The sequence below is a fragment of the Hippocampus comes genome, unplaced genomic scaffold, assembly GCF_001891065.2.
Source record: "Hippocampus comes isolate QL1 unplaced genomic scaffold, H_comes_QL1_v1.1 scaffold57, whole genome shotgun sequence".
Lineage (NCBI taxonomy): Eukaryota > Metazoa > Chordata > Actinopteri > Syngnathiformes > Syngnathidae > Hippocampus > Hippocampus comes.
The window spans coordinates 1,373,068-1,396,002 of record NW_017805039.1 but is presented as its reverse complement, the minus strand read 5'-3'; the positions used below and the strand labels follow the sequence as shown (position 1 = coordinate 1,396,002).

General features: G+C 40.9%; 2 protein-coding genes across 6 annotated transcripts in view; one reads left to right on the top strand and one right to left on the bottom strand.

Moving 5' to 3' along the window:
- Nucleotides 1-2,872, bottom strand: part of dpp3 (dipeptidyl-peptidase 3) — an 8,023-nt gene extending 5,151 nt beyond the window's left edge. Inside the window, exons 1-6 of the mRNA XM_019864171.1 lie at nucleotides 2,769-2,872; nucleotides 1,849-2,014; nucleotides 1,459-1,603; nucleotides 1,280-1,369; nucleotides 468-605; nucleotides 311-385 (exon numbers count right to left, since the gene is read on the bottom strand). Of these exons, the coding sequence (XP_019719730.1) occupies nucleotides 311-385; nucleotides 468-605; nucleotides 1,280-1,369; nucleotides 1,459-1,603; nucleotides 1,849-1,973 (573 nt within the window). The 5' untranslated portion in view covers nucleotides 1,974-2,014; nucleotides 2,769-2,872. The remainder of the gene's footprint in view (nucleotides 1-310; nucleotides 386-467; nucleotides 606-1,279; nucleotides 1,370-1,458; nucleotides 1,604-1,848; nucleotides 2,015-2,768) is intronic.
- A 2,082-nt stretch (nucleotides 2,873-4,954) lies between these two features.
- Nucleotides 4,955-22,779, top strand: LOC109512420 (rap1 GTPase-activating protein 2-like). 5 transcript variants are annotated; one of them, XM_019864173.1, is made up of 24 exons: nucleotides 4,955-5,200; nucleotides 8,106-8,141; nucleotides 13,496-13,580; nucleotides 13,764-13,799; nucleotides 14,641-14,688; nucleotides 15,404-15,436; nucleotides 15,666-15,899; nucleotides 16,160-16,263; nucleotides 16,555-16,633; nucleotides 16,745-16,798; nucleotides 16,880-16,963; nucleotides 17,202-17,302; nucleotides 17,838-17,967; nucleotides 18,631-18,786; nucleotides 18,879-18,950; nucleotides 19,152-19,238; nucleotides 19,366-19,512; nucleotides 19,766-19,870; nucleotides 19,978-20,069; nucleotides 20,158-20,262; nucleotides 20,645-20,732; nucleotides 21,042-21,108; nucleotides 21,254-21,324; nucleotides 21,407-22,779. In XM_019864173.1, the coding sequence occupies exons 1-24, from the start codon at nucleotides 5,157-5,159 to the stop codon at nucleotides 21,416-21,418; spliced, it is 2,070 nt and encodes a 689-aa protein (XP_019719732.1). In that variant the 5' UTR covers nucleotides 4,955-5,156; the 3' UTR covers nucleotides 21,419-22,779. The 5 variants fall into 5 exon arrangements, with proteins under 5 accessions (XP_019719732.1, XP_019719735.1, XP_019719733.1 ...); XM_019864176.1 differs by lacking the exon at nucleotides 14,641-14,688; XM_019864174.1 differs by lacking the exons at nucleotides 4,955-5,200; nucleotides 8,106-8,141 and adding an exon at nucleotides 8,824-9,099 and having other exon boundaries at nucleotides 14,644-14,688.
- The last annotated feature ends 156 nt before the right edge of the window (nucleotides 22,780-22,935 follow it).

Below are 22,935 nucleotides of genomic sequence, written 5' to 3'. Positions count from 1 at the left end.
AATTTTCCCCCTTTTTCCCCCTTTTTTTTTTTTTTTTTTTTTTTTTTTTTAAAATCGGGCCTACCTTGTCTTTGCACATTTCTTGCATTCATTTATCCGTTCCCGTTCCACGAAAATCACAATTACAATGTAGAATGTGAGGCTCGCGACAAAAATATCACCTCCACCTAACATGTGTGGTACTGCTCTTTAATGATGCAAAAAGCCATTTTAACTTGATTAATTGCTGAATTAATCGGTCGAAAACTAAATAAAAAAAATCAAAAAACACCTGCAGCCTTAATTACATCTGCGTGTGAGTCAGGCTTGCCTTCGAGTCAAGGAACTTCTGCGCCAGCTCAGCATCTTCCAAACAGCAGTTTCCTGAGAAGTAGGTGGTAATTCCCTGAGGAAAAGCAGAAAGCTGAAGTATGACCAACAACAACATTTTTCTAGTAGTCTGCATTTTAAAGGTTCCAAGCTCCCACCTTGTCGCCAAGGCCCAGTTGTTTCTGTTTGTCCTTCAGGGAGAAGATGAGACATGAGCAACTGTCCCACAGAGCACCCATCTCAGCAGGGTCCTCCTGAAAAGCCTGAGTGGCCCTCACGAGAGCATCCAGCTTGTCCTGTGTATGTAGAACCAAATATGATGATCAACACATTTAAATGGATAACAGTGACAAAATAACGCAGCATTAATGATCAGTTCCAGTGCATATGGCTTTTACATGCAAGTCAGTCATGGAATTTTACAAAGTTTAAATCAACAATTCACTCGGCTGCCATGGATTACTGCTCACGCTTTTCCATTGAAGCCCCACCTTCCTGGACAGCATGACTGTCCCACCATCGGCTGGATTTTCAATCATCGTTGAAGCATCATTTGTGTAAATGTTAAGCATGTAACGCTTGACAAATAAAATCATTGTTTTCGTTTGTTTTTTCATGAAGTTCCATATGTTCAATAAACCTGAATTAAGTAGCGGCAACTATGGGCAAACATATCAGCAGGAGATAGAGAGACTTTAAGCAACCTTTTTTCAAACCAATATTTGATTTAGTCAAAAATTATTAACAGTTAAGGATAATGAAGTGCATTAAGGTGATATACTTTTGTTTTTTGTAATCCGTTTTTGGTATTGTTGTAAATTGCCATTGACTAAGTAAAGTCCGGTAATATACATTAGAAGTTCACAGTTCTCGTGAAAGTAACAAAAATTTTTACAACACATTACAATTCAGAAAAGGTAACACTGTAACATACTATACGAAACATAAAATGTCCAAAAACTACTCTGACCTTGGGCAAATTTGGGACAAACTTGGAGTCTCCAAAGGACTTGTAGTTTCCCATGTTGGCGTAGAGACCTGCTGCATACACCAAGAAGGCCTGGGAAAAAAACAGGACAGAAAAAGCAGTGATTGAAACACTACCAAAGTGTGCACAGAAATGGCAAAACAAATTAAATGAGGACATACCTGGAACTCCTCTGAGCTCAGTCCGGCTGCTGTCGCTACAGCTTCCAGCTGCCCAGGTGACTGCTTTCGGAAGATCCTCTGTAGAAGGATGAAGATGACAGGCGACTCTGGGGATGTTTGCAGGAGCACAGCGAGCCCTCCATACCTAAGACAGGGGGACTGGTTTATTTTTTGACATTGAAATGAATTTGATTTACTGCATCGTGAACTCTCACCTAGTCACGATTCCCAATTTTTCTCATAACCCCCAGTTTTTCACCAATTGTGTCAATCTAACCTCCACGAACAGTGTTAGTTCACTGTGCAGTATAAACATATTATCCTTCAAGCAACAATCAACACACCGGCTGCTCCTTCCGGCCCAAGAGGACAGTGAGGCTAATGACGTACCAAGACGCGCGTGACAAGTAGTGGGCATACATCTTCTCCTGTGGGGAAAGCAATCGAAAGGCCTCAGCGCAGTCGAGAGCAGAGATGCCGATGTCATTTGGTAGGAAGTACTGAGAGTCCACCATCTTAGAGTGTGAGGTTGTCAGCGACGAGAAGTAAGTCAATTCTGGAACAAGGGAGGGGGCGGGGGGGGACACATATAGATAGATGATTGTTTCTTTTTTTCCTTATTTTCTTAAACTACAGAAATCAATGTGTACGGCAATATCAAAGAATAGCAAGCAGGGTATTCCATAAACACAGCTTCTACACAGATGACAGTCCATGAATGTTTTAGCCATTACAGCAGGAGCCCTTTAAAAAAAAATTAAAGTTGAGAAAAAAAAACTTATCTCCATTTATAAGCAACAGATATTGCATGGGTTTCCATTCATTCGCATGAAATGCATGGTGTTTACAGCCTCCATGGTTAGTTGTGAGTGGGGAAAACTAAGATAAACAGGCGGAAAATACCAGAGGGAGGAATCATTACTTTTTTTCTTTCACTTTCATTCACACCGAGGGTACAATATGCGTCTCGAAACCGAAAAAATTTAATTTGTTAAAATAATTCCCCCGTCATCCGTCAGATATGTTCCACCGTATCCAAGAAAATAAATATCATATTAAGCACTGTGCATTTGGTGCAATCGTTTTCTGTAAAGAGGTTTAATCTGCAACCGCTAGAACAAATATCGCAGAACTAGCATTCATTGCCGTTTGATAAGCCGTGCAGTTACTTTCTAACATAGAACCGCGACTTTTATAAGATGGAACTCGAGTCACAACCTGCATTTATTAATTTTGTACAACTACGATGGATGTTGAATTCTTTCCTGTGCAGAGTAAAGGATGAATTAACGACAGCACCGGCGTTTTACCTTGTTTAAGCTCGATAGCTGCAGCTCATGTCAAAGTGCAGTCTCACGCTGCACACTTCCGGGATATATCCTATATCCCGCCTCTTGGCCTATCACAGCTCGTATATTGCGGCCGGCGGAAATAAGACTGAATCACGGCATGCCAGTATCGTATTTAAACGTTTTGCAGCAATACTTTAGTGAATTATTTACATTACACGTTATCATAACAACAATTCAAAAAAATCACAGCCATATTAGATTGTCATGAATATTCGTAAAATAGCGCACTTGTAAGATTATGATCAATGGTCCGCCTGAAAACATATTAGCACCTCCCACTTCTCGTAGAATCTGGATCGACAGCAAAAAGGACCAATCACATGGCAATTATCTGCCTTTTTTTTGTCAACGTCTGTACGTTTTATAGCAAATCTTATGGAAGTTGTTTACATTACCTATTACTATTACCACATTGCATAACACAAATATAAAAATACAATCAAAGCCATATTACATTATGATGATGATGATTATTATTATTATTATTATTATTATTATTATTATTATTATTATTATTATTATATTATAAATATTCATAAAGTAGTGCACATGGTTGTTCAACGCTTTGACAGAGAACAGTAAAGCAGTTATGCTTCTCCACCTATCACAGTTCCAACATTGTGATTGGCAGGACAAATGACTAATCACTGCGTAACAGGCCTTTTTCCACACATTCCCCAAGATTCTCGGTCATGCGTTTATACAACACAACAAGTCAACAACCCTATTAAAAATTAAATATACAGCCATATTAGATAATAATCCTAATATCGCTCATACATATAATAAATGCTATGACTGCCATTAATTAAGGTTCTGGATAAATACGCCATTCTCCATCAGTCACACTGTGTGTTCTGTTTCCATTGTTCTTTAAACCAAAGCCAATGAATGTAAATGTATTCAGTCGCTGGGGTTTTTCCACAATGAAAAACAAGTACAGAATCGCCATTCTTTTGGTTCAGTTAACACTGTATGTAATGCATTGCCTTTTATTGTATAGCAGTGTCAGAAACACAAATGTCATTTGTTCTTGAGTTCTTGGCAGTTTAAACATACCGGTAAATGATCCAGTGGCACTTTGAATGGTGGCAAGTATGTCTTGACTCTCATTTACCTGAGGTGGAATGTAATTGGTTGATTGAGAAGACAGACAAGGCAACTTTATTTTGCACATTTCATACGCAAGGCAACTCGATGTGCTTCACACAATCAAAAGCATAACACTTAAAGCATTATAGTACAACCAGAACAGCGGAATACATTTGCAAAGCAAATAGAACAAAAGCTTATTAAAATTACATCGACAACATATAAACGCCTTTCCAAACAATGTATTTGCAGACATCTAAACACAATAAAATAAATAAACTGAAAGACAGAGTGGATTTGATTTTGAAAATGCTTCAATGCGGGAACACAACCTCAAGCAAGGTTGAACTTAATAAGGGGAATGCCAGGTTCTGCAATCACATTATTTCAGTTCCCATCTCTATCCACCACCCCCACTCCAAAAAAATCTATCGAGTTACAAGGTTACAGGTCACTTTTGTGGTGGAAAATGTTTTGAAATGATTTGAAATTATTTGTCTTGGTGTGATTTTTTTTGAATATCACAAAAACCTGACATTTGAACAGGGGTGTGTAGACTTTTCATTGGGCTGTGGCCACATCTTGTGGCATATTAGGGCAGTTCAGAAAGACCCAAAAATGTGCATTGAGTTTTTTTGTTTTTTTTTTAATCTGAGGATAGATTCCACTCAAAAAAATGTAAATAGGTACATTTGTAAATAGTGCACAGGATCTCTGTACCACTTAAGTGCAAGACGACTGAACCACACTTTATATCAAAAACTTGACTTATTTATTTTTGCATGAAAAGTTTTCACAGCATCTCTGCTGCTATTCTGCTTTGTCAGGGTGGGTCGAGAGAGAGGAAATGCTTCCACTTGTCTCTTTGTGTCTCTCCCTCCCTCCCCCTCCCTCCTTCTCTCTCTCTCTCTCTCTCTCTCTCTCTCTCTCTCTCTCTCTCTGTCTCTCTTTCTCTCTCTGTCTCCCCCTCCCCCCCCCTCTCTCTCTCTCTCTCTCTCTCTCTCTCTCTCTCTCTCTCTCTCTCTCTCTCTCTCTTTCTCTCTCTCTCCAGGCTGCGTGCAGTGAATTGAAGTGAAAGAAAGAAACATTAACAGCGGGAGGAGACTCTTCGGGAGGGGAAAAGGAGGTGGTGTGAAGGACGGTGTCTCGCATAGTATTTATAGCCGGCGGGATGAGGAGATAAGACGAGAGGAGGTAGGGAGGGAGCAGCCAGACACAATAAGAGAAAAAGGAGGAGAAGAGGACAAAGAGACGATGCTGAGGAGGAAGAGGAGTGTGTCGTTCGGAGGCTTCGGCTGGTGAGTGAAGCATTTCGCGCCCTGTTTTGTTGATCATTTCTATCACTCATGTGTCTGGGTCTTTGAGTTCATTTCCAAGCTGAGTTGTGCTGCAGTGACATCACTGTGACATCACATCACAACACCAGCATGGCAGCGGCTACTCTTGAGATGGGTATGCCTCACATCCATCCCAAGTGCATGTAGCTCATTTGTAGTGTTTCACAAACTTAGGCTCAGAACCCAAAATGTGTCCGAGATCTAATTTTTATTTCATCAATTTCTTGGATAAAGAGCTTTTTCTATTGCATGTTTGTTTTGTTCCTTATCATTAATTCATACACATGGGGATTAACTCATTTATTAAGCCACCTGTCATAAAGAAAGCATCCAGTGTCCTGAAGCGCTCCAATGAGGAATCTTTTTGATTTCAGTGAGCTGTCTATATTTTATTGTTGTGAATAGAAATGAGGAAATTAGAAATGAATTATATGGAAGCCCGTTTCCGCACATAAAAAACAAAAATAGGAAAAGCAATTCACATTATTTTACCACATTTTGTCATGTACGTAGATAATGCCTTCATAATGCTTACTTTTTGATAGCATTATAGCCCAAGCTTTGTTTTTAGTGGTTTAGATACAGTAGGAAAACTTTCAAGGTATCTCATCATTATCATATACTATCTCATAAATACAGTATGACTGATTTACATATATTTACCCACGTACAGCTGGCATCGAGCGGAATCCTATATCACGCTACAGTAATATATCATGAAAGTAGGACAGTTAAGCAGAAGGATGCACTGGTGACTTCCTCATCTCAAACGATTGAAAAAAAAGTTAACAATAATGGTGGTTACACCACAACAAAAAATGTCAACGTCTCAATAACTCATTATGTGCCCTTGAGCATCAATTCCAGCTTGACAACGATGTCTCATGCTGTTCACAAGTCGCCTACACCAGTCTCCAACAGCCGTTCCATGATAATACGACCTCCATGAGCTGGAGCATTGTTGTCCATGACGATGAAATTAGGCCAGTGTTGTTCATGTAGGAGCATAAGAACTGGATTAATAATGTTATTCTGGTAGTCTGGGTTTGTCACTACCATTCACAAAGCATAGGGCACTGTAAAACCACCACCACCAAAAGCTCATCTGGTGACAACAGTGGCTGATGCATAGCGATCTCCTTGACATCTCCAACATTGTTGGCAGCCATCATTTATGTTTAAATTTACATCTTCAAAGAACAATTGGTGTGTTTACTAAAGTGCTCTATTGACAGCTTTGCACATGGAAAAAAAAAATAACCTGCTGCGGTTAATCACCAACTTCCAGTGTTCTTTTGTGATGAGAATGAAGGAACGTTGCTTCACATTTTTCCAATACAAAGTCCTCCTTTGGGATGTCTGAGAGAGGTTGTTCTAATGCTGACTGACGAATGTCACTTAGAAGAGAGCAAATTTGGATTTGGATTATTTTACACTGTGTCAAAATTTAATTTGCATCCATGTCCAGCTTTGATGAAATAGCAGCCCACATAATACTCAGATACCTTTCCCTCTGTAAGCAAGCCGACGTCAGCCACGGTTTCTACATTGTTAACATGACTGACTTATTTGTAATGGAATGCTACTATACCACTAAATGTAAATGAGAACAAACTATAATTATAATAAAATGTCCTACATTTTAATCCTTGTCAATTACTTTCATACTCGAGCTGTTGGGGTCAAATTTAAATGTATTTATTTTGGTATCACTGCACATCTGTTTACCAAAAGATGAAAGTTTGAACAGTCGTCTGGTAGTCAGGGTTCTGTTCCTGTGTGTCATATTTTTGGGCTCTTTTGTGTGAAAATATATTTCATAATCCTCACGCTGGTCACAAGCTTTGCTTGTGTCTTCAAAGTGTCAGTAATAACTGTGAAGCCATAGAAATATACCTTCTTCCACATACCGTATTTTACATAATTAAAACAGAACTCTTGCTTTCCATCAGACAGACTCTTTCAATAAATATTTAAAAATCGTATTTGAAAACACATTTTTATTTCTTGGCTTTTTAATCATCGAATCCGTCCTTTTATTTTTCAAATTCTTACTTGTTTTGGCTGCTTCTGCTCGTACTGTTTTGTGGAGGAACCTTTATTTTGCTGGACAGCACTTTGTAAAGTGCTTTGTAAATAAATTTGATCTAGTCCAATTGACAATTTCAAAAAAACTCCAGAAGCTCCTGAAACAAAGCAAAAATTCTGACAAGTAAGTGTACAGCTCCAATAGCAGCAGTATGTGCCATTGTCACTTGACTACATTTCAGAGAATAAACAGCAAAGTGCGGAAATTGTTATGCAAGCCTTCGAGCAGACCTCCTTTCCTTCTATTCCTCCTTCTGCTGCCCATGCCACCCTACCAGTTTCTCCGCATTTGCTCTTTTCCCTACACACTATGAAAATTCCAAGCAGTTTCCTCTCAGTGCACCTCGTCCCTTACACTTGGGCAGGGGTAATAGAGTTGCATTATTGAATAATTCAGGAGAGGCTTCGGGGAAACTGCTCACATGAAATAGTCCATTTGCAACAACAGTCCAGCTCAATTTTAAAATATTCTACAGTGCTTTATAGAGAATATGACTTTTTTCTTCTTCTTCTTGTTTTTTTTTCCCCCCTAGCTTTTAACCTCTACATCGTGATGTGATTTAAAGGCGAGCAGCACTTTAATATATAGTGCTTTTTATTGCCATTCCCCTCCGCACTCACACCTCTCGTCGACTCTGCTGCTAAGGTTAATCGAGTATGTGTGGATCTTAATATGTCCTTCACTCCTCGGACCTGTCTTAATGCACATCGCCCTCGCAGCTCTGTCCGAGTGTTTGAGTGCAATTCACCTTAACTACATGTCTCTTTCTCTCTGCAGGATTGACAAGTCTTCCGTCAGCGCCCTGAGAGCACGGTGAGTTAATATTATCTAACAAGAAATACTGTAAACACAGCATACTGTACATTGAAGTGTTTTTGTCTTTTTCTTTTGGCTGTCATGCACCCATAAAAAGTCATTTGCAGCAATAAAACACATCTGCTTGCAATCAGGTATCAATCACCTGTCTCTTTTTTTTCTTTTTTTTGAGGTCTTTGCAATTCATCCTCCAAACACAGGGGTCAGCATGTCTTTTCTTCTCCATTTAATTCACTGCACTTTTTGAAATCTTAACTTTCTTAATGGCAAACCTGGTGATTTATCGTGGTTTTATATTTGAAGCCAAGAAATGTTTTTCTTTCAAAAATATGTGGTAATGATGATGAAAAGATGAATACAGTGGACCGCCGTGGGTGATCACTATAAATAAACTCATTTATGATCATTGTGAAGAAAGGCTCGGAAAAACAGGGCTTGTGGGCCACATTTGGTACAAAGGAGCCTTTGATCCAGCCCCCATAAAATCTGCCATGTTTTTGTCCATTTTTGGGTGGTTGAATGTCATTATTTTTGTCTTATGCTGGAATGTGTTTGTTTGTTTGTTTGTTTGTTTGTTCAAATGCTGATTTTTACTGGTTTTAAAAGATATACCTGATGAATTAGTCAGACCCTAATAACAAACATTACATTAGATTTTCTCCTACATTTAGTATTGCCCCTGCAGGTATCAAGATTTATTTGCTCTCGTGCAAGCACTTTGCATTTTTTTTTCAAACCGCTATCAGCTAGTAAATGATGGATGTGATGTCATAAATTGTAACCAGTCACTTAAAGGAAGCAATAGACAGAGTAGGAGCGAGCAAGCAAGTGAGAGAGAGAAAGAAAGAGAGAGAGAGAGCAAGAGAGAGAGCATGAAAGAGCAAGAGATGCTGCATCTCATCAGAGTGGGATGCTCAGTTACCGACGGCAACGGAACAATGCTGCATGACCACTGGTGAGTCTGGCATTTGTCCTTATCTCCCATCTGTGCGTGTGAGTGTTCTTTCTTACATTTGACAGAAGCGCAACACAAATTAGTTCATGATTGAATGCTTTCAGTTGGTGCGTTAGTGTGGTGTATTTAAGTATGTGTATGAGTGTTTATTAAAAAAAAAAAAAAACATTAAAAGCACTCATCAGTCACATGCTGCATCATCTTAACGCCCCAGGGGCATAAAAATGACATTTCATCATCCTACAACGGCAATATATGAGACTGTGAAGATAAAACGTATAAACTTGAGCGTGTGTCTGAGTGTGTGTATTGCTAAAGGGCAGACCGCCTGCTCAACTACAAAGCAGTGTGTTTTCTCCCTGCTGGTGTTGTTATTTTGGATTTTATGTATTTGATGTTTTTTTCCTATTATTATTATTCATGTCGTTGTTGACGAAAGTAAATCATTTTGCGCCGATAAGAACAATCAACATCCTGAAAGATAAACACCAAAGGCATGTCTGCAGAGGACGCGCCTGCAGGTGGAGCAGATTTACTATGTGTTTGTGTGGGCGCCTGCGTGCGTGCATATGTGTGTGTGTGTGTGTGTGTGTGTGTGTGTGTGTGTGTGTGTGTGCGCGCGCGCGTGTGTGCGTGTGTGTGTGTGTGTGTGCGTGTGTGTGCGTGTGTGTGTGTGTGTGTGTGTGTGTGTGTGTGTGTGTGTGTGTGTGTGTGTGTGTGTGTGTGTGTGTGTGCGTGCGCGTGTGTTCGTGTGTGTGTGTGTGTGTGTGCGTGTGTGTTCGTGTGTGTGTGTGTGAGTGGCTGTGCTCCAAAAGTGACATAAGTCTGCGTGCACGTGTGCATGCACATGTGATGCTAGACTAGTTTGAGGCGCAAAATGCATCTTAATGAGCAACAACATTGGACAAAAAAAAAAGGTATTTTTTATTTTTGCAGGTAAAATTGAATGGGATGGAGGGTGGGGTATTTTAGCACTATATGCACCTATCCTTGGATGAATGGCCTATTATATATACTACAATGTCGTATAATGTAAAGATGCTAATAATTCATCCTGCCGTATTAGAACTAAAAATGTCAGGTTTGCACATTTGGCTGCGAGTCTGTTGGCATGACAGTGAGACATTCAGGTACAATGGGACAGCTGATGGATGCCTGATTCATTGGGTACACCCGGACAATGAGATCCAATACAAAGGTTGTATACGTAAATGTTCTTGTGGGTCCAGTTCTGGACATGTTGCTGTTTATGATATTGAAAGTAAGGTCATCATCTACGTGAAGTGGCCTACGGGACTATTTTGATATCACGTTCATGTGTTAACTCGGTAAGACATGACAGGATCAGCTGTGACACGCAGCTGTCCTCGGTGTTAATGAGAGATGACTTGAACATAAATCCATACGTCATATGTGTAAGCCACCTCTGAGGAGAGATTGGTAGACAATTCCTTCAATAAAAGCAGTTCATATATTTGACAGAGCAAAACTTCAATAACCGATCGGTTGATTAATTGAAAAAGAAACACAACACAAAATAACTTATTTCTGGTCCGTTGACTCTTGCAGCAGTAAATATATGAATCCTTATCATAACTTTTGGCTGCTTTAAAATACTTGATCCTTTAATATTTGTTTAACTTTACAACAAAGAGGAAAAATGGCAAATATTTGCAGATTTTTTTTGGCCAATTTCATTTGTGGAACGTTGAGATGGAATGTTCGTCTGTCATTATCTTTTTCTTGCTGTAATGTGTTACTATCTAAAAACAAAAACCATCAGCAAAAAAAAAAAAAAAAAAAAAAAATCTGCCAATTTTCAAAGGGCTTATTTCGACGGATGAAACTGGGCCCTTGCTGCGTTGATGACCATAATTATCTTTGTAACTGCGGAATTGTTAATGCAACGCTTATACTGGGTCTCATTAAATTGTGTCGTGTCTAATGAAGAGTCTGGTGTTTGAATGACACATAGACCTTCCATAACTCAACTGTCACCTTAGCCAAGGCCATCCTGTCAAAATAACATTCTAGGGAAATACCAACCTGTCCGTCCTCTTTTTTTATTACGCGCGTGCGCGCACACACACACACACACACACACACACACAAACACACACACACACAGACACACACACACACACACACACACACACACACACACACACACCCACACACACACACACACACACACACACACACACACACACACACACAGAGCCCTTCACCATGTATGACCTTTTCTCTCTCAGCAGGCCTCATGTCTCCACTGTCGCATCCCGGTGACCTTTTTTGTTTCTTCATCTCCTCATTTCCACCTACATGATAAAAATTAATAGGTTTCTGTCTAACTGTGTTACATGTTATAATTTATATTCCACAATCTATATACAACATCAGATTTTTGGGGAACATTGTCTTTTATCAGGTGCCCTGTTTCTTTAATGTAGTGTCTTTTTTTTAATTTTTTTTTTTTATCGTACTTCATATGCATTGTGTCCCTTGTCTGAACCCTCTCAAGGCGGTTGACCTCTCTCTGCCCGACCACCAGCTGCTCCACTTTTCCTTGAAAATGCCGGTAGGTTTTCAATGTAGTGTCAGGATTTCAAAGTAGGGTTTTAAAGCGGGTTAGGCTTTCAAAGTAGGGTCCCAATTTATAACAGGCGTTATAAAATTGAGTTAAAAATATTCAACTGTCAGAAACTGTGACCTAGCAATTAGGATTTAAAAGGAGGGTTTTCAAGTAGGGTTTCAGAGGAGTGTTTGGCTTTTAAATGGCAGGGAATTACGAATAGTTCCAAAAGCCTTCTAGAACATCTGAAGTTTGTTTGGAGCAAATTACAGGCACTTTTAATGGTGGCAGGTGTGTGCTAACTCCCATTCAACATGAGTTTGAATGTGATTGGTTAATTATGAACACAGTCAGATACCCAGTTTTAAAAGAGTGCGCACACTTGTGTGCAATCGCAGTCGTTTATTATTATAGGAAAAAAAATGGAAATGATTCTTCTTCTTTGGCGTTGACTGAGGGTGGGCAAAACTCAATGGTGCATTACAGCAGCTGACTGATATTCCACTGCAAGCAAACTACCGGTAATGTTAATTGATGGAGGTGGGTTGTTGTGAAGTTTTCTGGTGAAATTTTCTGGTGTCTTTTGTTGTTGCGTAGAAACCATCCATCCATCCATATTCTAATCCGCTTATCCTCACAAGCGGCGCGGGTGTACTGGAACCGATCCCAGCTGTCTTCGGACCGCAGGCGTGAGACACCCTGAACTGGTTGTCAGCCAATCGCAGGGCACACAAAGATGAACAACCATTCGCCCTCACACTTACACTTAAGAACAATTTAGAGTATTCCATTCGTCTGCCATGCAAGGGTTTGGAATGTGGGAGTACCCGGAGAAACCCCACGCAGGCACAAGGAGAACATGCAAACCCCACACAGGAAAGCCTGAGCCGGAATCGAACCCTTCACCTCTGCACTGTGAGGCCGACGTGGTAACCAGTTCACTACCTTGCCAGCCGCGTAGAAATCAATCACTCTTTAAATAAAATAAACTGTGATCAAAATTTGATTGATCATATGAGTCGGATGAATGACCCAAACAAAATGTTTTTAATCCCGGGGAAGTGCAATAAGGAGGGGTCTGACCTGACAGCCTGAGGAAATGGATGGCCCTCCTGGCTGGTTGGACTAGTTGATTTTGCTTTTTGTGTGTGTGTGTGAGTGTGTGTGTGTGTGTGTGTGTGTGTGTGTGTGCGTGCGTGCGTGCGTGTGTGCGTGCGTGCGTGCGTGCGTGTGTGTGTGTGTGTGTGTGTGTGTGTGTGTGCGTGCGTGCGTGCGTGTGTGCGTGCGTGCGTGCGTGCGTGTGTGTGTGTGTGTGTGTGTGTGTGTGTGTGCTATGAAGTCATCCACAGTTGACTCTCTGGAGGCTTTGGGCAGATTGAAGCTCTATCTTTAGAGACACACTCATCGCTCCTTTGTGACCAGTGTAACGATGATGTGGGACTCTCAGCTAAATCAGGAGAAATCACGACGTACACGCGCACGCAATGGAAATATGGATTGTGTGCCTTGTATACTGGCTCCTGTACTAAAGTCGACTTTTGCACTTGTTCCGATGACTTTGTCATGTTTAGTCCAAGTTTGATTCACTTGCAAATGTGACCTAGTGTTTACATCTAAATGCACCAATTTTTGTTTTGTGCAAAGCTATACTTTCAATTCTAACGATCCTTATATTTACATGTTTGTCTATCGCTCCTTTCTATATTCAAATGCATGTATTCATGTATTTTTTGTTGGATTTTTAAATTTACTTAGTGTATGTAATGTGTAGTATGTAATTAATGGGAAAACCTAACCTAACTAAACTGCTGATGGCTGTTGCAGCAAACAGGAGCTCCAGGCTAACTCCAATGGTGCTGACTCCGATTGCCCCCCCTCACCTCCCCGCACGGCACCCCCCACTACCAAGGTAAAAGGTTCCCTCATGTCCCATAATTACTAATGTACACTAAATAAAACAGGCCGAGAGTTGAACAGCGCGAGGTCCATCTTTATGTGCAGTATAAGCTACCATGGTTACCGGACCAAGATGACCATGTCACACTAAAATAAAATAATGACACCAATATCGATCCATTTTGTGTTTCCGCAGTCAGCTCATTTCTTTGACATGATGGACAAGATGGAGGTAAGTGCTGTAATTTGGCCACGTGACACAATTGCCTGGCCCTTTACTGCTCAGCAGAATTTGCATTTTTCTGAAATCAAATCTTTAAGCCATTTGATTTCAGAGTTAAATGTATAAAATGAAATTAACGTGCTATCAAAGTATTTGGGAAGTACAGTTTGTGGTATATTTACAGTTTAAAGTATTATTACAGGCAACTGGCAAGTTTTTCGCGATTATTGTGGCATCTAAATGCTAAGGGACTATGTTGAAGTGAATTAGTTGAATTTAAACAAAAGTAGTGCTTTGTTACCATCTTGTGGCATATACAGGCAATTCCAATCATTTGTTCAATTACTCGCCGTGCTTCGCGTTTCGCGGGAGGGTTCAATTACTTCATTTTTCCAATCCCATGACTGAAATCAACTGCACCATCTAGTGGTCTGGAGTCTCCACTGCACCACACTTCGCTTAACAAAGTAAAAGCCAACTGTGAGGATAAAGCGGTTCAGATAATAGATGGATGGATAAGTTTTAACACCAAAACGCAGTCATGTCATGGCATCACCTAAAGCACATACTAAAATATCCAATCACATTGCTCTTAATTTGAAGGTAGGCGTGTTTGTATTTGTATATCAAATCTGAAGCCCCTACACATTTATTACTTTTCGGCCTTTGGCTTAGTGACATCAACTTTAAACACCCTCCCCTCTCCTTTTGTTGTTCAGTACTTAAGAGTCGAACAAGGTCGAAAAAGACTGTTTTTTATTGTTAAACCTTCATTTGCTCGCCATTGTGATCGGAAAGCAATGGACGGCAGTGAGGTTTGACTAAAAAAAAGCTGTCGTCTGTGATGCAGCAGGTTCCGGAAGCTGCTGAGATGAAGGCCGTCCATCCGAGGCAGAAGGCACGTCTGTCAGTCTCTGTGTCCTGAAGTCCGTCGCCATCTTTTTATTTGCCCATTCCTCGCCAATTTTGTCGATAGTCTCGTCAACAATACTATGTTTGTTTTTAGGACAAACACAGTGGATAGACGTGTTTCATTCTGTCTCATCTCATCATGCGACTTTTAAGAAGTCAGCTATTATTTGAGCCACTAAGAACTAGAGTGGACATTTTTTTGTCATTTTTAAGTGAGCAAAGAAGCATATCTTTCAGGGGAATACTGGTCAAAGCTTCATTCCAATTTTGCCATATACTGTAATGGGAGGGTATTATTGCTCTGAGCACATTACCAAGATAGCTGAACACATGAAACCAGGCTTCACCCCATCCAAAAACATCCCAGAAATTATGCTTCAGAGATTTATACCAGACTTGGTGGCTGCCAAGGCATCCAAATATTAGTATAAGTGAATGCTATTTTTATCATCTTTGAAGAAATATTGATGGATGTTTGGAATAAACTTCAATCTGAGGGAAAAACACAATTTCAGTAAAAACAAAAACAAACAAAAAATGTATCCAGAACTAGTCAATGGCATATAAATCAAGACATAAATACCCCAGATTTTATGAGTGCCATATGACGTTCTCCTACAAAATGACAAAAACTGCCCTTCGTAGTTCTCAGTGGCTCGTTTATGTGGATGATTAAATGTGACAATTCTCTCTTCAAACAGGATGACTACATCCCTTATCCAAGGATTGAGGAGGTAAGAGCATGCAGACAGACCAACAGTGTGCAAACTTCAGTATTTTAGGAGTCTGGAGAATATGATGGATTAAAGAATGTAGCGGCCCACGTGTGGCCCCGTGCCATACTTTGCCCACCACTGTTACAGTCAAATGCAAATTTAGTGTTGTGTGTGTGTGTGTGTGTGTGTGTGTGTGTGTGTGTGTGTGTGTGTGTGTGTGTGTGTGTGTGTGTGTGTGCGCACACAGGTGTTGGAGAAGGGGGGACCGTACCCACAGATCATCCTCCCCCAGTTTGGAGGTTACTGGATCGAGGACCCTGAGGAACCTCCCCCACCTGCACCTCCCCCTGCCACCCAGGTGGCCACCGCGAATGACGAGCAAGAAGGAGGAAGAGTGGACCAGGATAATGCAGACTGCAGATATCGCCTGGAGGAGACCAACGAGGCCGCAAGGGCGTACAGGAAGTACTTCTTGGGCAAGGTGAGCTGCAGCATGAGGTGTATGCAGTGTGCAGTTCGAGCTGCAGGAAGTAATACATACTGTGTATATGCAGTATATAAGTATTGACATCGTTACAAATAGATGAAAATACATCAGTTATAAGATAAAGATGTTTTCATTTAATCTAGAGTTAAAATGATATGAAATCACTTTCAACTACAATCTTTAAACCCTTTGAAACCCCCAAAAAATGATTCCGTACTTTTTTGACAATGAATGTCTCTCTCTCTCTTTTTCAGGAGCATTTAAACTTCTCGTGTCCATCCAGCAGTGTAGGAAATGTGCTGTTGTCTGTCAGGCATGAAGAGGAGAATCAGCAGGAACACCTTCACGTCATCGTCAGGTACATCCAGCAATCAATCAGCGGTCCTATCGTATATGCAAAAGTATTGAGACATATGGCTTTTACACTGACTGGAGCCTCCAATCTCCACTCAACTTCATCCCAGAGGTGTATGAAGGGCCTGAGATGAAGTAGTTCACTTCTTGAGGGAAAACTATAGAATCTAGCGCAGCCTTTGATTGATTCATTCATCCATTAAAAGTACTTTTATCCGGAGAATGTATAGGAGCTTATCATATGGCACTTGATGGTGACTAGTAAGCACATGATTGTGTTTTTATGCACCTTCAGATCCCGGGTGAAGACAATCTATCAGCGACTGTCAGTGACGGAGTTGCCTGATACTCCAAGCGTACAAGAGTTGGCAAAGGTTCACACACAGACACACACTCACACACACACACACGGATACAAACAGCCCTTCTGATGCTTTCGTTTGTTTGTCACTTGTGTCTCCATGTGTTTTTTCTTTATCCTGCAGCTGATGTGTGACGACGCAGCTGGTCTCCGTTTCAGTCCCGTCCTCTACCCGAAGGTGAAGATTGGCTAACACTATCAGTTATTGATTGACAGGGCTGAGGAGTTGATTCTTTTTGTATCATGTGCGTCTCTCAAGGCGTCTCAGCTAATTGTCAACTATGACGAACATGAGGTCAACAGCACGTTCAAGTTTGGAGTCATTTTCCAATGCTTTGGACAGGTAAAAAAAAAAAAAATTGCAAGAATTAATGCATTACTTTCTGTTCACTCACTCGGCACACATTATTCCTCTCGCTTTGACTTGAGTTTCTCATTAAGTTCTGTTTTCCTGCACAATCCGGCTGTTTGACCTTTGGCTGGATTTTCAGAGACTGCTTGACAAAATAATCAATCATTATAGCAGCACTATTGATAGATAGCTAGAAAGTACTTTAATTGCTTGTGTGTATGTCGGTTAGGTTTCTGAGGAGGAGCTGTTCAGGAACAATGAGGAAACACCGGCGTTCCAAGAATTCCTGCAGCTGCTTGGTGACACTGTGGAGCTGCAGGACTTTAAAGGGTCCGTTAACCTCATCTTTGACTGTTTAATACAGACTAAATATGTATCATCATGAGTGTTTCGGGTCCTCCCTTCTCAGGCAATGGACTATTCCACCTTCTGACGGCACATCTGCAGATTTGATTTAGGAAAAGCTGAGCAAATTACACTGAAGGGAGTTTTTTGAGAAAGCAAGACGAAAAGAGTTTTTATCAAAACTACCAAAGATTTCAACCTTTATAATGGTGACACTGATTTTGCGTAACGGACAGTTACGGCAGCAAGCGCCAGATGCTCTTGCCAGTAGTGGCAGCAATGCTCTCAGTGTCAGCCGAGGAGATATCACCCTTCTACATCCAGACTGCCAATAAAAGACGCTTAAGCAAAGCCACCACTGGCGAATGGAACCACACTCCTGTCAGCTAACTAATATGTGATAACACTGTAAATTAGCCCGATTGTTACATAACAGTCCAAGTATTTCAAAAGGCACTTTTCCAAAATATGTACCCTTTTAAGTCAAGAGGAAGGCTTTGACAGACTGCTCCTGTCACAGGTTTCGCGGGGGTCTGGATGTGTCCCACGGCCAGACCGGTTCTCAGTCCGTGTACACGGTCTATAGACAGCAGGAGGTCATGTTCCACGTCTCTACCAAGCTGCCCTTCACTGAGGGGGACACCCAGCAGGTAGACATCCTCAAATCGGCTTAATAGAGGTGGTGTAAGTCACATATTGTGTGTGCAAGTTTTGAGTACCGGTAAGTCTTAAGTCTTAAGCTTCAAGTTTCCAACAAGTCAAATCAAATGCTCAAGTTATTCTATGTCAGTCACAACATCTGATCACATATTAGCCATGTTGCCTTATGTCTCAGAACGTGTGATAGTTAGCTATAGCAACACATTCACAAGATCATTGTCCTTAACGATCGCAAACCAGTTTCTGTATTGTCTGTTTGAGCTGAGATAATTTCTGACTAGCTATCACCGAGCTAAACATTTGACCTTTGCGTAGCTTCCCAGTCTTTGTGAGTTTTACTGTGACAGATGATGTTAGTTGTAGTAGTTGAGGTGTCTCTTATCTTTGAATTGCAAACTTCGAATCTTTTTCATGATTTTATCCAAATTATAATCCTTGAAGTTAAATTGAATAATCTTTTGCTCTGCTGCCCTGATTCTTATTTTATGGCGCCACTCATGTGTTACCAGAAAAGTTTTGCTTTTCTTTCAAAAACAAAATAGTGTCCTAAAATTGGTGAATTTAGTCTTAGTCCAGTCGAGTCATGTAATTCGAGTCCCCCACTTCTGCAGGCCAGTGCAGTAGTTAGTTGACTGTGTTTGATCGGCCTTCAGCTCCAGAGGAAACGTCACATAGGGAACGACATCGTAGCCGTGGTTTTCCAGGAGGAGGCGACCCCCTTCGTGCCAGACATGATCGCCTCCAACTTTTTACACGCCTTCGTCCTAGTGCAGGTGGAGGAGCCTTGTTCGGAGAACACCAGCTATAAGGTGCAGCCGAGTTCCACATCATAGGTGTTTGTGTACAGGATTTTTCCATGACGTAAAATTGAATTTATTCTTTGACAATATGTGATTGACAGGTGTCTGTTACGGCACGAGAGGATGTACCGCCATTTGGCCCACCTCTCCCAAATCCATCTGTTTTTAAGAAGGTGAGAACATGATCATTTTGGTACTAGTTGGTAATTTTATGTGGGGCCGCATGTTTGCCTCAGAGTTCTGAGGAAATATGTGCACCGAATTTAAAAAGGGTACACCGATACTCAGGTACTCCAGCTTCCTCCCACATTCCTCAAGCATGCATGCTGTTGCACGTATGGATAGCGTTAACTGTTATGTCGGCTGTCATTCAGGGTCCAGAGTTTCGGGAGTTTCTGCTCACAAAGCTCATCAATGCCGAGCTGGCCTGTTACAAGAGCATCCGCTTTGCCCGACTGGAGGTAATTCCGTCTTTGCAATATGATCAAATCAATAATTAAAGCAGTATGGTCAGTTTCTTGCATCCGTGGTGTTCCGCGGGGTTTCTTTTCTAAATCCTCACTTGATTTCAATGTTTTGTTGTCTTAGGAGCGGACCAGGGCTGCCCTGCTGGACACCCTCCACGACGAGCTACAGAGGCGCTCTCAGAGAATGCTGGGGTTGACGTCCACTCTTGATGAGGAGGCACGGGCTGAAAATGGACATACCCATGGAGGTTTGCTGGAATCCATCAAGGTAGCTCGAAATGTTGGATTTTTTACCTGTTCTCTTTTAACATTACGCTAAATTTATAATGGGACATATGCTCCAGTAGTAGCCTATACTCTCGTTACAGTCACCAGCTTTATTGAGGCAAGGAACATTTTCATTCGATAAAAAATCTTGCCGCATGCTATCAAATGTCAAACGCCACAAAGCAAAGTTGCTTGAGAAGTCTATCTAGGTTACTGGTCTTTCAATGTTTAACTTCTACATCTGTGTGTTTCAGCGGGCTATGCGAGGGCGAAGTGTCTCCATGGAGACAATGTCAAGGGGTGGCGGGGGGCTCCCCACCAGTTTGAGTGGTGGGGGTTTGGCACATATCAGCGCTGAGGTGAGCACAGGTTGTATTTTCTTTCGTGTTGTGGTGGTTTCTTGAATTGCTGCTTGTTGTATTGAGAATAGCTACGTAAGGATGTGTGTTTAATATGTTTTCCCCAGTGTAATGTAAAATCTCCGGTGAAACGACGATCGGGTCTGTTCCCTCGGTTGTTGAGTATCGACAGTCAAACAGACAAGCACAGCCAGAGAAGGTAACCACCGAGTTTGAAAGTGTTTCCATGCTTAAGCCTACAAAAAATGTCACTGAAGTCTTTCCTGTGTATGCTTTGGTTGAGTCAGTTTCCTCAGTGACCAGAAGAGCTTCGATGGTTGCCAGCCAACGTTGGAGGTGAAGTCAGAGCTGCCATCCAATCCCAGCTCTCCAGAGGCGGGGCAACGAGACAGGTGTGTGTGTATGTTTCCCAACACCAATTAGCAGCATTTTTCCCAAATTTCAAGGGTTCTAAAGTGTTTTAATAATATGCCCGTGACACACTTTTCATCTAATTGCACAAAGGATCAAGAATTAATTTAGCAACTTTGACGCGGCGACCCTTGATGTGGATCAAATTCAAATTGGCGAAATCCAGTGAGGGACCAGCTTCTATCTGGGTCTCGCACTGTTCAAAACGAGCAACCGTAAATGAAAAAAAAACATTTTCATTTTTGCAGGCAGCACGACACACTCACAACCCATTAAGAAGGCGGTTTTCCATAATGTGCCAGCTGTCTGTTTCCTGTTTACGTGATTGTTTTTAGTGATGTTTTTTTTCACCTTAATTTGCAGAAATTGCATGAAGAAGGATAGCAGTAAAATTTCCAGATCCACTTCTAGCACGTGCAGCTTCAGCCTCCCCACAGATGATACTCACCTGGTAAAACACACACACACACACACACACACACACACACACACACACACACACACACACAGTTAAAAAGGACTCTTATTCACATTTTTTTAAGCAGTTCCTTTTAAGATGTGTCTTCTAATGCATTTCACAGTGCAGTTGCCAGCAGGACGAATAAATTGAGTGATTGACACAAAAACTATTACCATTTCACTGTCTGCTCTTCTTAAATCTATTCCCATCTGCTACAGTTTGAAATGGAAGACCTTGCTTTTGAATATACAAAGGCAGCACGCAATTCATGAATCACTTTTTTCTCCTCTTTGTCTGCAGGTCGTCCATGCTGTGACAGTAGAGGGTCAAGGATCAAGTCCGCTCACCGTCTGTCGAAGCCCCACAGGTTGACAGCTTGACAAACTAACAAGATATTCAGATTTCTCTCCCATTTATTGTGCATCCTTGCATTTCATCTCTTACAGCTACTTTATATTTCTTCCTGTTTACATGTGACTATGCTCTTGTTTTGTATCTTTGCCACCTTTCAGAGATGAAAAACAAAAACTCACCACGATCCAACCTCAAGTTTCGTTTTGACAAGCTGAGCCACTCTGCTGCAGTAAGTCTAACTTATATGATCGTTTGTTGCTTGCTTGAGTTTTATTTCATTAATGCTATCACCCCCTCGTCTGCGTTGTTAGCAGGGACATTAGACTGCAAAGACAAGGAAAAGGTATGTGTTGAATCAGCTACAACAGCAACCGCCGTCACTGAAGAGGGCGACAAAATGGCATTGAGACGTTTGCTACGTGGCCTCAATCATTCCCAACTGGTCTCTTCATCACTTATGATTATGATCGGTTCGCACATTGTGATTCATCCCCATGAGAATGGCGAATGAATGTGTTGGATTCGTTGAAATAACCCTAATGATGTCACAGCACCACCACTGGCTTGGAGGTGAGTAACTGTTTACAAAAGGGCCAGGCTCACGCAAGGACACTATTCACCTGAGTCCAGGGAAATGTACAAGCATTAAATACCAAGACGAGCTAATTCCATCATTCTGCTCTTCTTTTAAAGTCTTTCCTGTTCGTTTTCCAGATGTATGGTACAATAATGCCCAAATACTGCAGTATCAGCACCTTAAAATCTGATTTGATCAGTTCAAGTGAAAATCTGTTGAAACACTTTAATCAACGCTAGTAGTAACACCGCCATAGATGGTTGCAGTCAAGTGAAAAATCAGGGATAGAACCGAATGAGGGTGTATACTGAAAAATGTATTTTTGTGTGGAATAGAAGCAACTAAAATTGACATGCAGCACTTTCCCCTGCAATATAATTCCATATTTTTGTTGCTCAGAAATGAAATGTACTTATACCTCCTGGAACAAGACTTGTAATCAGAATTTTGAACATTTCTACATCTACCTACACTTGCATTGAACATGGACTCTTTATTTTAAATCAGCTTGTTTGACACTATGTTGTAACTTGTGCAAAAAACTACAAATGGAATTGCCATTTGAAGCAAAAAACTAAAAGGTAATAGAAAAGAATGTTGCACTACAAAAACAAGTGCTTCTTCCTCCTTGTAGGTGTATAAACCAGGTGTTCTCAAACTTTTTGGGTCCAGAGTGTGAAAGAGCTAGAAAAGCTGCAGATAGCGGTCAGACTCATGCTGGAGTGTTTAATTGGCCCAAAGGTAACATGGGGAAGGAGGTCAATTGGTTTGGTACAGTATGTTTGTTTTACTGGAATGCTGGTTCCCATAGGCAGATTTGTCCTTTTTAAAATGAAATGACATAACTAATTATTTATTACAAAATATTTTTTGTTACCCCGGTTTGATAACCACTGGTCTAAACATCAAAAATGTACACAACTCTGTCTTTGCACTGAAAGCACAACGTTCCTCATGTATTATGTTCCTGCATTCTCTCCCAAGCATTTCTGTGTATTAAGAGGATGAGCAAATGTAGCATGTTTGTTTGTCTTGTGTCCCTTCATCTGGCTTGAGATTGTTATAATTTGTGTTCCTTTCAATAAAAATGTTCATGTTTGTTTCCATTTATCCAAAAATCACTGTAAAGACGTAAAATGTACAATAGCTACAGTTCAAGGCAACATATTTCAATAAAGTTCCATTGAAAATTGTTTTTTATTGTGACATTCAGTGCCAATTAATACAATGCGATATTAATTGTAAGGTGGTCACATTCACACC

Excerpts from the sequence above, each read along its gene's own strand:
- LOC109512420 (XM_019864172.1), top strand. The coding sequence starts at position 9,017 with ATGAAAGAGCAAGAGATGCTGCATCTCATCAGAGTGGGATGCTCAGTT. Across the intron at positions 18,951-19,151 it reads ATCCATCTGTTTTTAAGAAG|GGTCCAGAGTTTCGGGAGTT; the intron begins GTGAGAACATGA and ends GCTGTCATTCAG. Across the intron at positions 20,070-20,157 it reads GACAAGCACAGCCAGAGAAG|TTTCCTCAGTGACCAGAAGA; the intron begins GTAACCACCGAG and ends TGGTTGAGTCAG.